This window comes from Vigna unguiculata, chromosome 10 (assembly GCF_037176805.1).
Source record: "Vigna unguiculata cultivar grain cowpea cultivar isolate G323 ecotype 2 chromosome 10, ASM3717680v1, whole genome shotgun sequence".
Taxonomy (NCBI): domain Eukaryota; kingdom Viridiplantae; phylum Streptophyta; class Magnoliopsida; order Fabales; family Fabaceae; genus Vigna; species Vigna unguiculata.
Window position 1 is genome coordinate 37,079,829 of NC_140801.1, and position 12,119 is coordinate 37,091,947.

General features: G+C 30.3%; 2 protein-coding genes across 4 annotated transcripts; one reads left to right on the top strand and one right to left on the bottom strand.

Moving 5' to 3' along the window:
• Positions 1-1,131: 1,131 nt before the first annotated feature.
• On the top strand, positions 1,132-4,413 carry LOC114166523 (protein trichome birefringence-like 34). The gene is made up of 5 exons (XM_028051270.2): positions 1,132-1,621; positions 1,839-2,016; positions 2,279-2,475; positions 3,429-3,587; positions 3,857-4,413. The coding sequence occupies exons 1-5, from the start codon at positions 1,287-1,289 to the stop codon at positions 4,203-4,205; spliced, it is 1,218 nt and encodes a 405-aa protein (XP_027907071.2). The 5' UTR covers positions 1,132-1,286; the 3' UTR covers positions 4,206-4,413.
• A 4,141-nt stretch (positions 4,414-8,554) lies between these two features.
• Positions 8,555-11,913, bottom strand: LOC114167502 (proteasome subunit alpha type-4). 3 transcript variants are annotated; one of them, XM_028052600.2, is made up of 2 exons: positions 11,755-11,913; positions 8,555-9,610 (listed from the first exon to the last, which is right to left on the bottom strand). In XM_028052600.2, exon 2 carries the CDS (start codon positions 9,585-9,587, stop codon positions 8,835-8,837), a length of 753 nt encoding a protein of 250 aa, XP_027908401.1. In that variant the 5' UTR covers positions 9,588-9,610; positions 11,755-11,913; the 3' UTR covers positions 8,555-8,834. The 3 variants fall into 3 exon arrangements, with proteins under 3 accessions (XP_027908401.1, XP_027908402.1, XP_085523754.1); XM_028052601.2 differs by having other exon boundaries at positions 8,555-9,605; positions 11,755-11,892; XM_085667628.1 differs by lacking the exon at positions 11,755-11,913 and adding an exon at positions 10,724-10,827.
• Between the last annotated feature and the right edge of the window lie 206 nt (positions 11,914-12,119).

The window sequence follows — 12,119 nt, forward strand, 5'->3', positions numbered from 1 at the left end:
TAGTTATTTTACATTAAAATTGAAATTATTATTTAAAATTACAAAAATATAATTGATTATTATTATTATTATTTTGTAATTATATTATTATTATGTTAATAATAATTATTATTATAATTTTATTATTTTATTATATTATACTATTTTATTAGTTATATTTATCTTATACTCACTATTATTAAATTTAGGGTTAAATATGTTTTTGGTCCCTCAAGTTTCAGTGAATTTTGGAATTAGTCCCTCTTCGAAACTTGATACCAATTTAGTTTTTCATCTTTAGAAATGTGTGAATTTAGTCTTTCTTATCAAATTTTGTTAACTTTATTTGACATTTTAAATGCATTTTATGATAATATTTAAGTTAACATTGAAGCGAAAGTGTGTCAAACGATGTAAACAATTCAACTACTATCATGAAATACGCTTGAAACGTTAGATAAACTTAACAAAATTTGGTAAGAAGGACTAAATCCATACATTTCTAAAGGTGAAAGACTAAATTGGTATCAAGTTTCGAAAAGAAACTAATTCCAAAATTCACTGAAACTTGAGGGACCAAAAACATATTTAACCTTAAATTTATTCAGCTGCAAACAAAGGAGAAAGATCATAATTTTAAATTTTTATTAATATTTTATTATATTTCAGCAATTTTTCTTGCATATCTTTATTATTCTGCGAAGAAAGTTAAACATGAAATATCTGTCTTGTTTTTGTTTTTAATTACTCTTTTATTCATCGTTTTTTTTATTCTCTTCATTTCTTTCATTTCCATCCGTCTTGACAAATTCGTCACTTAAAACAAACAGAGTGTAAATCACTGGCTTTTTTCTTTCATTTTTTATGTCCTTCTAAAGAAGTGTTTATTTTTTCTAAATAACAGTTCTCAATTATAATAAAATTAATATGAAATGAATAGTCAGCTTGTATATCTTATTAACGATAGGTTCCTTATTCAAATTATTTCATAATAAAAAACAGTTCCCTATATAGAATCAAGACTTTTGATCTTTTTATAAAGTGTAATTTTCATTTATATATTTTTATATGAAAATTCTTTATAACTCTAAGTGAGTGATATAAAAATTAGGGTTTTTTTCCATGAAAATATGAGTGTATCAACAACATGCAAAAGCTTCTAGATGAATCATGCTCCACCTACTACTCCTCACAATTTAGCAATACATGATAAAGCTATATACTTTCTATCTCACCAACCAGTTTGAAGAAGCTTGAAAAGGGAGGAAGAGATGTGATAAGAAGAAAGATGAAAGTGAGTAGTGTAAATGGCAAAGGCACATGAGATAGTAGTAGGAAGCACTTGGGGAATCAGAAACATTTTTCAATCCCTTGTAGCCATCTTAGCCACCACTCTAGTTGTCACTGCCATTTATCTGACACAAGAAGGAGAACAATGGTCTCAAGACAAAACCAAGTTACATTCATTATCAAAATGTGACTTCTTTTCTGGCAAGTGGGTTTTTGATAATGAATCATACCCACTCTACAAGGAGCAACAGTGCACCTTCATGTCTGATCAATTGGCTTGTGAGAAGTTTGGAAGGAAGGACCTTAGCTACCAGAATTGGAAGTGGAAACCTCACCAATGTGACTTACCCAGGTCTCTCTATCACATTTTTTAAATTTTAAATTTTGATATAGCTACATAGTGTTTATAAAAATAAAGAAAATTTTAATGTTGTAATGAGGGTAATTGTCGACATTTATGTTCTTCAAATGCATATTAGTTCTTTTGTGGCTACATATGTATGCTTGGATATTAAGTTTGAGAATGTGTTTTGAGGTTTGTGAATGTGGCTTCTTCTTTGTTAATAAAGGTTCAATGCCACAGCATTGCTTGAAAGGCTAAGGAACAAGAGGATGGTGTTTGTGGGGGATTCACTCAACAGAGGGCAATGGGTTTCAATGGTTTGCCTTGTGGAATCTTCTATTCCCCCAACTCTCAAATCCATGCGAACCATTGCAAATGGCTCCCTCAACATCTTCAAGGCACAAGTAAGTGTTTCAAAGTTTTGTCCTTTTCAATAAATCTGTTCTGATATACTCGATAAATCTCGCATCACAAATCTGTTCTGATATACTCGATAAATCTCGCATCGAGTCGACATCAAATATATTTTAAATACTTGATAAGATTGTAGTTGACAAGATTGTAGGTGGTAGACGTTAATAACGTTATGAATTTCAAGTATCTATGTCTCTATAAGATGAGATTTGTTAGTGATTAATTATTTGACATTATTGTGATTTGATGAAGGAGTACAATGCAACGATCGAGTTCTATTGGGCTCCATTATTGGTAGAATCAAATTCAGATGACCCTGTGAACCACCGGGTTGCTGAACGAACCGTAAGAGTGCATGGCATAGAGAAGCATGCTAAGTACTGGACTGATGCAGACATTTTGGTGTTCAACACTTTCTTATGGTGGAGAAGGAAAGCAATGAATGTTTTGTAAGTAAAATCTTACCAACCCATCATTGTCTTTTCATCAACTCCAATTTCCAACCACCAATTATCCACTCTCACATGTCAATCTGTTCCACTTCTTTTCACCAATTTGGTTCCATCTACAACATGTCTTAACCACAACAACTTGCGTGTGTTTGATTCACTTTTAAGGCTAAACTACACTTTTGTTTCCTCATTTTGTGCTTCTTTTTTTTAGTATGATTCAAATGTATTAAAAAAAATTCACTTGCCAAACTTTCTAGACCAAAAAAAAACTAAAATTAAAATTGAAGCGATGACACAAACACCTCATTTTCTGTTCAATATTTATTCAACGTCAACAAATATAAAAAGGTTTAGAATAAATATTATTTTTTATTAGACTTTAGAACTATTAAAAGGTTAAGTATATTTTTAGTCGTCAATGAATATATTCTTTTTAATTATTTGTTACAAAGTTTTGATGTTTCAAACTAGTATGAGTTGTTTATATTGTTTGACACGTTTTCGCTTCAATGTTTGATAGAAAATGTGTTTGACATATAAAAATAAATTGACGTAATTTAATTAAAAGAACTACATCCAATCACTTTTAAAATTTAGGGACCAAAATATATCAAAGTTTCACAAAAACGATTAACCATAAAATTAATAAAGGTATACACATACAATTTTTCCTTAAATTCTATTACCCTGGTTTCAAAAACGTTTTTTCAATATAAAGCTGCCTTTTTTTTTTAAATCTAAAACAATATTGTTTCAAAATAAATAAATAGAAATAATTGAGAAATGTGTTTTCGTTTTCTTCATTTTTGTCATATTTAGTGGGTTTAGTGTGAGTTATAAAACATTACACTTGTGTGTGCTTTTTTACTAAGAGTAAAGAAGTTAAGAGGTTGCTTAAGATGGTAATTAAGTGTCTTAATCTGAATAATGACAGCGTAACCTATGAGCAGGTGGGGTTCATTTGGAGACCCAAATGGGGTAATGAAAAAGGTAGGAATGGTGAGAGTGTATGAAATGGCATTGAGAACATGGTCAGATTGGTTGGAAGTTCATATTAATCGCAACAAGACCAACTTGTTCTTTGTTTCTATGTCACCAACCCACCAAAAGTAAGTGTCACAAACTCTATCTTCATTCACCATCATCATTATGAATAACCTTATTACCTACCTCAACATTATAATCAATAATACATATGTTTATTATTTAGGTTACATTGTTTAAAGCATTTTACATGCAATAATGTCAATGCATTGATTAACGACATTTCAACTAATGCATCACTTCACTCGTGTTAATGCACATATCAATTGCTCTATAGCTCTATAATCACACTGTGATTTAAGTGAATTTGCAACATATATTAAAAAAAATGCAGGGCACATGAATGGGGAGGAGCTGAGGGTGAGAATTGTTACAATGAGAGAGATAAAATTAGTGAAGAAGGGTATTGGGGGAATGGTTCATATCCAAGTATGATGAGAGTGGTGGAAAATGTGATTGAAGATTTGAATGGAAGAGGCTTGAAAGTTGAATTGTTAAACATCACACAGCTCTCAGAGTATAGGAAAGAAGGGCACCCATCAATCTATAGAAAGCAATGGGATCCTCTAACTGAAGAACAGTTATCAAACCCAAAAACTTATGCTGATTGCATACATTGGTGCCTCCCTGGTGTACCTGATGTGTGGAATGAGCTTCTTTATGCTTATATTCTCAATCCATGACTAACTTTTGACAAAAGAAAAAAAAAATTAAGTTTGAAAGGTAGTATATTTTGCATGCCAAGTTTTTCTTTTTGCTTTTGCTTTGTAACGTTCTTCATTGATGTGTTGGGCAGAGTTGAAGTGTAAAGAATGTTGCCTCTCCTACTCTTTGAAATCTCATGTTAACTTTGGCTCCTAAAACTCAAATATAGTTTTAGTTCTCATTTAATTTTTCATGCGATTATATATTATTTTTTTTCTTTATGAAGTTGTAGTAAGCATCACTATGTATTATGATATATCATAACTAAATTCCATTCAAAACATATTAATTATCATATAAAAAATATTATTAAAATAGAAAAATGACAACAAAAAAATGGAAGACCAAACCAAACTCATGAACAAAAAATACATAACAAACTTTCTTCAAAAGAAATTAAATTGTTCTAAACATAAGAAAATTATATCAATTATGAAAAAAATTAAGAGCAATCCCAAATGACATAATGTTATACCATTCATAATGAATTGTTTTTCTAATTTTAAAAAATTCAACTTATTCGCATAGTGATTTTACTCTCTAAAAATGTGATAATACTCAAACTCTAATCTTGTACATATCTACAAATATTTTCTCAATCTTTCTCTGAGAGACCAAACAAAGGTTATCAAGTCTTACATAACATATTAATATAAAATCAATTTATAACCAAACATATATAAAGTCGGTCTCTTGAAAATGTTCAATAGCAAAAATAGTTTCCACAATTTTGACAAGAAATTTTGCGGAAAAAAAACAAACCGCTAATATGTTCGTTCATACTATCTCTAAACAAGGTCGCAACTCACAAAACCACGACTTTCGCAAATTGTAATAATAATTTTATTTTCTTGATGTTTATATGTAATTATAATTTTTTTAATATCGTCAATAAATTATTTGATGTTTTGCTAAAAAAATTCTTTAAGAAAAAATTACATTTCATTAAAATCAAATATATGTATTTGAAAATATCATAAAAATCTTAAAAATTCTCAAATTAAAAGTTAAAAAGGATTGAAATTAAGATTTAATAATGAATTTTTTTTTAATTCTGTTGATTCATGTAGTTTCTTTTAAAGATAATGGGTAGTCTTTTAATTAGTTTAATGAATTGCCCAAATAATCACATACTTTACGAGATTTCCATGTTTAATTAGGGTCATTACTTATTGCATTACCTTTTAACGTACTTGACTGATTTGAGTGTCAAGGTATTTTTTACATGCACAACTCCTATTTGGTTTGAAGAGAACGACTAGCTATAAAGGGATGAGTATCTTGAATTTGAAGCTACATGTGCTTTGAGTGTTTAGAGATGAAGTTTTCGCAGAATATATTGAACTATGTAAAAACAATTTTATTGCACGCTTGTTATGAAACATTTTTAAAGGAGAAAAGTAAAGAAATAGATAATTAAACAAACAGTTCTTACATTAATGAGGAAAGCCTATAATAAACATCATTTCAAAATTTGCGCAAAAGTGATTCAAAACAAATACATGAACATTTTGGTAGCACAATTGTTTGTTTTTGGGAAACAATGTTAAATGCTCTGTTATTCAAACTTCAAATATGGTTAAAAAAATATAATTTCAGATTGATTAACGATATTTTGTTAGTAATTTTGGGTCATACATATATATGATACATAATTAAAGATGTTAGGACCATTATTTATAAAGTCAAATAATAAAGTGATTTGACTAAATTAAATATTTGACTACAGTTTATAAATGGTGGTGGTCCCCTTCTGAGAACCCAGAGAGTCGTTACGTACTATTCAAGATCCTGATCCTTTCTCTCTATCCCATCAAAAGAGAAAACTAAAGGAAAAATAAATGTGCTCTATAGGAGGAAGATCGCTGGATCAGTAGTCCTCTAATAGAGGAAATATAATCGTTATGGCGCTTCCATTTACTTTTTACAGCATGATGATCAGTATAGGATATTATTTATGATCGATCATTAGAATTAATATTAGGATCATATTCTGTTTTTGCTTACATATTTAAGTTCATTTCATTTTTTCAAATCTGCAAAAAAAAAAAGTGAAATTATATTTAATCGTATTTGTTATAGATTTTAGATTTGAATTAAATTAGAAGTATTCATATCAAACTTAATTAATTGAAATTATTTTATATCATTAAAATCCAACTTATTTTAATTTATATTTGAGTCTAGAGATGTAATCCAGTAGATAAATATCCCAAAAGCTATAACAAATTAAAAATTATATTATTTAAAAATTATAACTAATATAGTAAAAAAATATTTTTTTTAATTTAAAAAACAATAATGATTTTGAGATTTGTACAATCTAGAAGACTTTTAAAACAAAAAATTTAAGATGTAGGATCCGAAAGTTAAAAATAACTTGAATTGTATAACCAGTAATAATTTTCAAATTATATAATTCAAAAGTTTTTTTTAACCATTTTTTTCTTCTAGATTGCACAGTTCAGATATTATTTTTAACTTCTAAATTTATTTTCAGATTATACAATTTCGAAAGAACAATAATGAAAATTATGATAATGCAAGTCAGAGGTGCATGAAAAAACTGCCTCCTTCTCACCACTAGGAAGGAACCTTCGGGCCTGAACTTTAATGAGTCTGCCCATTACTTTGGGTCACGGGTATGGCCCAAAATTTCTCCAAGAGAGTTGAACCCTTGGATGTGGAATCCAATTTTCTTTCAGCACTCGGCATCAACACGTGGCAGAGCAAGAATGGTTGATGATGGGTCAGCCTGGTTGCCTTCATCACAACCTCTAAGTATGGGAGATGGGCCAAGTCCTTTTCTTTCATGTTCCAGGCTTCCAGGCTCGGCCCACAACACTGTCCAACACTGTCCGCGATCGCCCATTTTGTAGTTTTTGATGGGGGTTTCTCCATGAACCCCAAACATTCTTCTGTATCCCAAAAATTACAGTTTTGACCTTAATGGTTGAAAGAAAAATGTGAAACAGATCTTGACAACTGTTTCATTTATTTTTTTTTGAAAAGGATCCGTTTCACATTTTTCTGAAACAAATCTCGACATTCGTTTCACTAATTTTTTTGTTTTTTTTTTTAAATGGATATCGAGATTTGTTTCACATTTTTCTGAAACGGATCTCAACATCTGTTTCATTATTTTTTTTTTGTTTTTTTGAAATGGATGTCGAAATCCGTTTCACATTTTTTCTAAACGGATCTCGATATCCGTTTCATTATTTTTTCTTGTTTGTTTGTGGAACAAATATCGAGATCCGTTTCACATTTTTCTGAAACAGATCTCGATATCTATTTCATTGTTTTTTTTGTTCTGTGAAACATATATTGAAATCCATTTCATATCTTTTCTAAAACGGATCTCGACATTCGTTTCATTATTATTATTTTTTGGTTTTTTTATGTTTTAAATCTTTCGATCACCGAGATAGATACAAAATTTATTAGGTTCAAAACTCTAATTTGAAGATACTGAACAATATTTGAAAGTGCAGAAAGAAGCCCCTTTTGATGACTATCGGTCTAGTCATGAATATTTTCTGCCAAGTTTGAACAAGGTGATTTCTACTTTTCCGTACAATATTTTCGTTTTCTTTGTCCCTTATAAAAGAATTGAATGTAAAAAATAAAAAATAAAAAATGATTTGGCGTTGACAGGATTTTATTTTTTCGCGTTTTAGCCTCTAATGTAAACAATTTAAATAAATCAATACTAATCCATCATATTTGATAGGAAGTCAATGAACAACCGCTGATTTTATAACATTTTTTACTTTGGGTTGACAGGATTTTATTTTTACACTTTTTAGTCTCATGTTTTCGACATGCAGGTTTAATATATATATATATATATATATATATATATATATATATATATATATATATATATATCTTTAATTTTATATATTTTATTTAGGTTTAATTCCACCATAAACTTGAGATATCATTTAAAATATGATCAAGAAACTATTTGACTCTTTTTTCAAAAATAAATTATTCAATCAAAGTTAACATTAGATTGAAACTACATAATTTTTTAAAATAGGAATAAAATCGTAAAAATTGAAAAAGAAAATCCACAAATTAAAAATTTAAAAGTAGTAAACTTACAATTTAATCTTATATTTTAATAATGTATTTCATGTAATAGTTTCTTACATGATAATAGTTTTATGTAATACTTATTCTCTCGAAATAATTTACTCTCTAGTCACTAATTATTGCAAACAAATAATAAAGTAAACACTTTCCTCACATGAATAGCTCTAATAATCTCGATAGGTATTAGCTTTAGTTTATTATAGAAAAATAATCGCAATTAGTCAACTTCATCAGAAATATTTTTGAAATTAATATAAACTAAACACAAATTTAGAAAAAGTGCTAACGAGCTATAGATATGTTCTCCTATAGACTTTGATTCAAATAACAAGTACCAAATCATGGAAACACAGTGGTTAACCAAATGGAACTCAAAGACCATATATCTGTCTTGAAAATCTCAGATGTACCGAGATCCAAAATGTTTAAGCTTGAAATGTGTTTGACCCAATAGCTGCCATATAGTGCCAAAAGCACCATAAATGGATAAGATACGCAAAATTGAACTACGAAGTGTCCGTTGCAGGTTGGGTTACACCAAACTTCACCAACAGCTTAGTGAGGGACTCTGGGGAGCAAACTTCATACTTCACTTTACCAGAGGGTGACAGAAAAACCTCAGCAAGTTCAAGCTTTTCTGAAGTCAGACTTGTGCTGTCCATGGTTTTACTTAAAACCTTCAATGCAAGTTGAACTGCTTCTTCCCTTGTGATATCATCCTTGTAGTCCTGTTTCAGTATTGATTGTGCTGCTTGGTTATTTGCCCCAATGGCTCCAGCTTTCCAGCCACCATAATTTCCACTAGGGTCACTCATGTAAAGCTGAAAGCCAAAGTTTTTGTCCCATCCTGCAAACAGAAATGAGACCCCAAATGGCCTAAGGCCACCAAATTGGGTGTAACCTTGCTTGGTATCACAGAGAGACTGAACTAGCTGCTCAACTGGCATTGGCTCTTGATAAGCATAAGTGTAGCGTTGTGCTTGGACCCTTGCAGTATTGATCAGAATGTTGGCATCTGACATTATCCCAGCCACAGCACATGCAACATGATCATCAATCTTGTACATTTTCTCAGTGGAGGTTGAAGTTTGGAGCAGCTTGGATGTCACCTTTTTTTCACCAACCAGCACAACTCCATCTTTCGATAAGATCCCTATTGCAGTACCAGCATTCCCAATAGCTTCCATTGCATATTCCACTTGGTAAAGACGTCCTTCAGGAGAGAAGATTGTTGTTCGGCTATCATATCTTCGTGACATTTTGATCTCTGACTACTACTGACCTATGCAAAGTAGAAAACATGGAAAATGAAAGGAATTAAACAAGTAGTTTCCAGGTCGAAGCAGAAAGAAAAACATTCTAGTACTTTTTCTTTCTCTATACCCCCTACAAGCTAATAGGAATATTGTAAATTTTAAAAGAGAGTATAACAATGGAATTATCTAAACTCCTGAGTTACCACCAACCTCTTGCTCTTTTAACAAAAATCAGTTCTCACTGTCCTAAATATCAGAAGTGCCTCTCTAACAAACATTTGTTTTTACAGGAAAAAAAAAATCATTAGATTGACAATATAGGCTTAGATAGCACTAAATCCCTACTCTGCATTACCACTCAGAAAGAAGAAGAGTCAAACACATGATTTATATCCAAAAACTATAGAGCTGCTGGACTCCGTTAGGAAAAATAAAAGGAAGCAAAAGACAAGAATATCAGGATAAGATTTCAAATTACATATATAAAACGGAGTCTTTTCATTACACAGCATACATTCACAAAATAATTCGGATATGTTCCAGGACCATTCATGATATGGAAACAGTTGTGACATTTGAGGCTAAGTGGCTTTATCTCACCTTTAAAAAAATGAGGTTTTTTTTTTCTCTAAAAACAACATAAATTGTGAAAATCACAAAAATTACACGACTCTATGTTTAAAACACAGCTGAACTTCTCAATATTATCTACAAAATAAAGTTATAGTACCTATACATGTAGTTATTTGCGGCAAGACAGAATAATAGAAGGATAAAAGTAAAATATTCTGCAGAAAAGTAATAATACAATTAGGGAAGGAATTGGGGGTGATTATTTCTTGAAGCAGACCCTGCTAGTTGTGTTCTACTGTAAGCTCCTGTGAGGTTTACTTTAGTTAAGTTTTCACTTGAATAGGAAGTTTTTACATACACTACTATTTATGCTATAATTGTTTTCCCTTTTTCAAAATGTTTAGGAAACTTTTGATAAGAATACTGGTATGCCTGTTAAAATAATCCATATGAAAACTATAGCAGTATCCTCCAAAATATCTTTTATACTCCAGACTAGGAACAGCTTTTAAAACGGTAAACTTCAGTAAGAAACTTTAATATAAAAATTCGACAGCAATAAGAACCTTGACATTTTTTAATGGAAAAGTTATGCAAGTTAGACATATGAAGAGGGCAAAGTAAAAGGCATGAAACGAAGGAACATTTCCCACCCGAAGATGTTCCTAAACCTGATGCACAAACACAAAACATCAAGTTTTAAAAAAACAAACTACGAGCTGCATTTCTTAGGATATAAACTTTCTAAGACTAGCATGATGCACAAGTGACATTAGTTTTTGGTTGTTGAGTTGGTATCCCACACATAATGATTTAAACAATTAAAGCAAATTTATTCTGAAGTTCCTAAAGATACACCCAAACTAATTTAGCAAAAATAATATCTCATGCCCATTGAGCCGCAGAAGCCGCATGAACTTCCATTCAGGATATAAAAAATATGACTAAGTCGCATGAACTTCCATTCAGGGTAAAAGAAATATGACTAAGTTGTAATACCACTAAGAAGTCAAGGCCAAAATGAGTGAAAACTAGCATCATCCAAACTAATCATTATATTAAGGTTCATTAACATTGCACCTACCCAAGAACACATCACACATAAAAATTCAAAATCTTGTATTACAGCTCATCAACAAAAAGTACCATAGTAAGTTTTCACTTCCAAGATAGACAAAAAAGAAATATTTCAGTTTGAATGACCAGTCAAACACCCAGCAAGGTAAGCGTTAAATTTTAAAAAACAAAAAAGAAAATCAAACAAATGCATTTTGGAGGTTGATCCTGGTCCAATCTTACATAAAAAAAAATACAGTAATTATATCAACATTAACTAATAATGTAACTGTTCAGAAAATTATACATCCAAGTGAAAAGGGTATATGTAGCTATCTCCACAAATCACAAAGCTCGAAGTTTAAACTACCCACAAACAAACCTACTGAGCAGAGTAAAAAAAAAAAAAAAAAACTCATGGACTCAACTAATATCAAAGGAAACCAATTATTCGACCTAATTGAGAACCCCACAACCTAATTAAAAAGGAGAGGGATGGGAATTGAAACTCGAATTAAAAGAAGAAAAAATGAAAACTCACAGAAATCGGTGGTGAAGAGGAGGTAGTGATAGAGAGAGAGGAGAAGACTGAGTGGAGTTGGAAGCGGAATTGAAGACTCGAATTGCCCTCTGCACACGAAAACTTAGGAGACACTTTTTTCTTTACTTTTGTAGATTTATTTTATGTTTTCTTTTTCTTTTTTTTTCTTAATGACAAACTTATCAGACAAGGAATCATAGGGAGGGTTTTCTTTAAGAAAAACTCATCTTTTTTATATCTATAGCTGTATATAAAATTTATTTTTTTATAGTAAATTCAATTTAAAAATTTCTATATAAACCTCCTCATACCTTTTTTTTATAAACTAGATTTCTTTTATTATTTAAGTTCAGAGTTTCACTAAA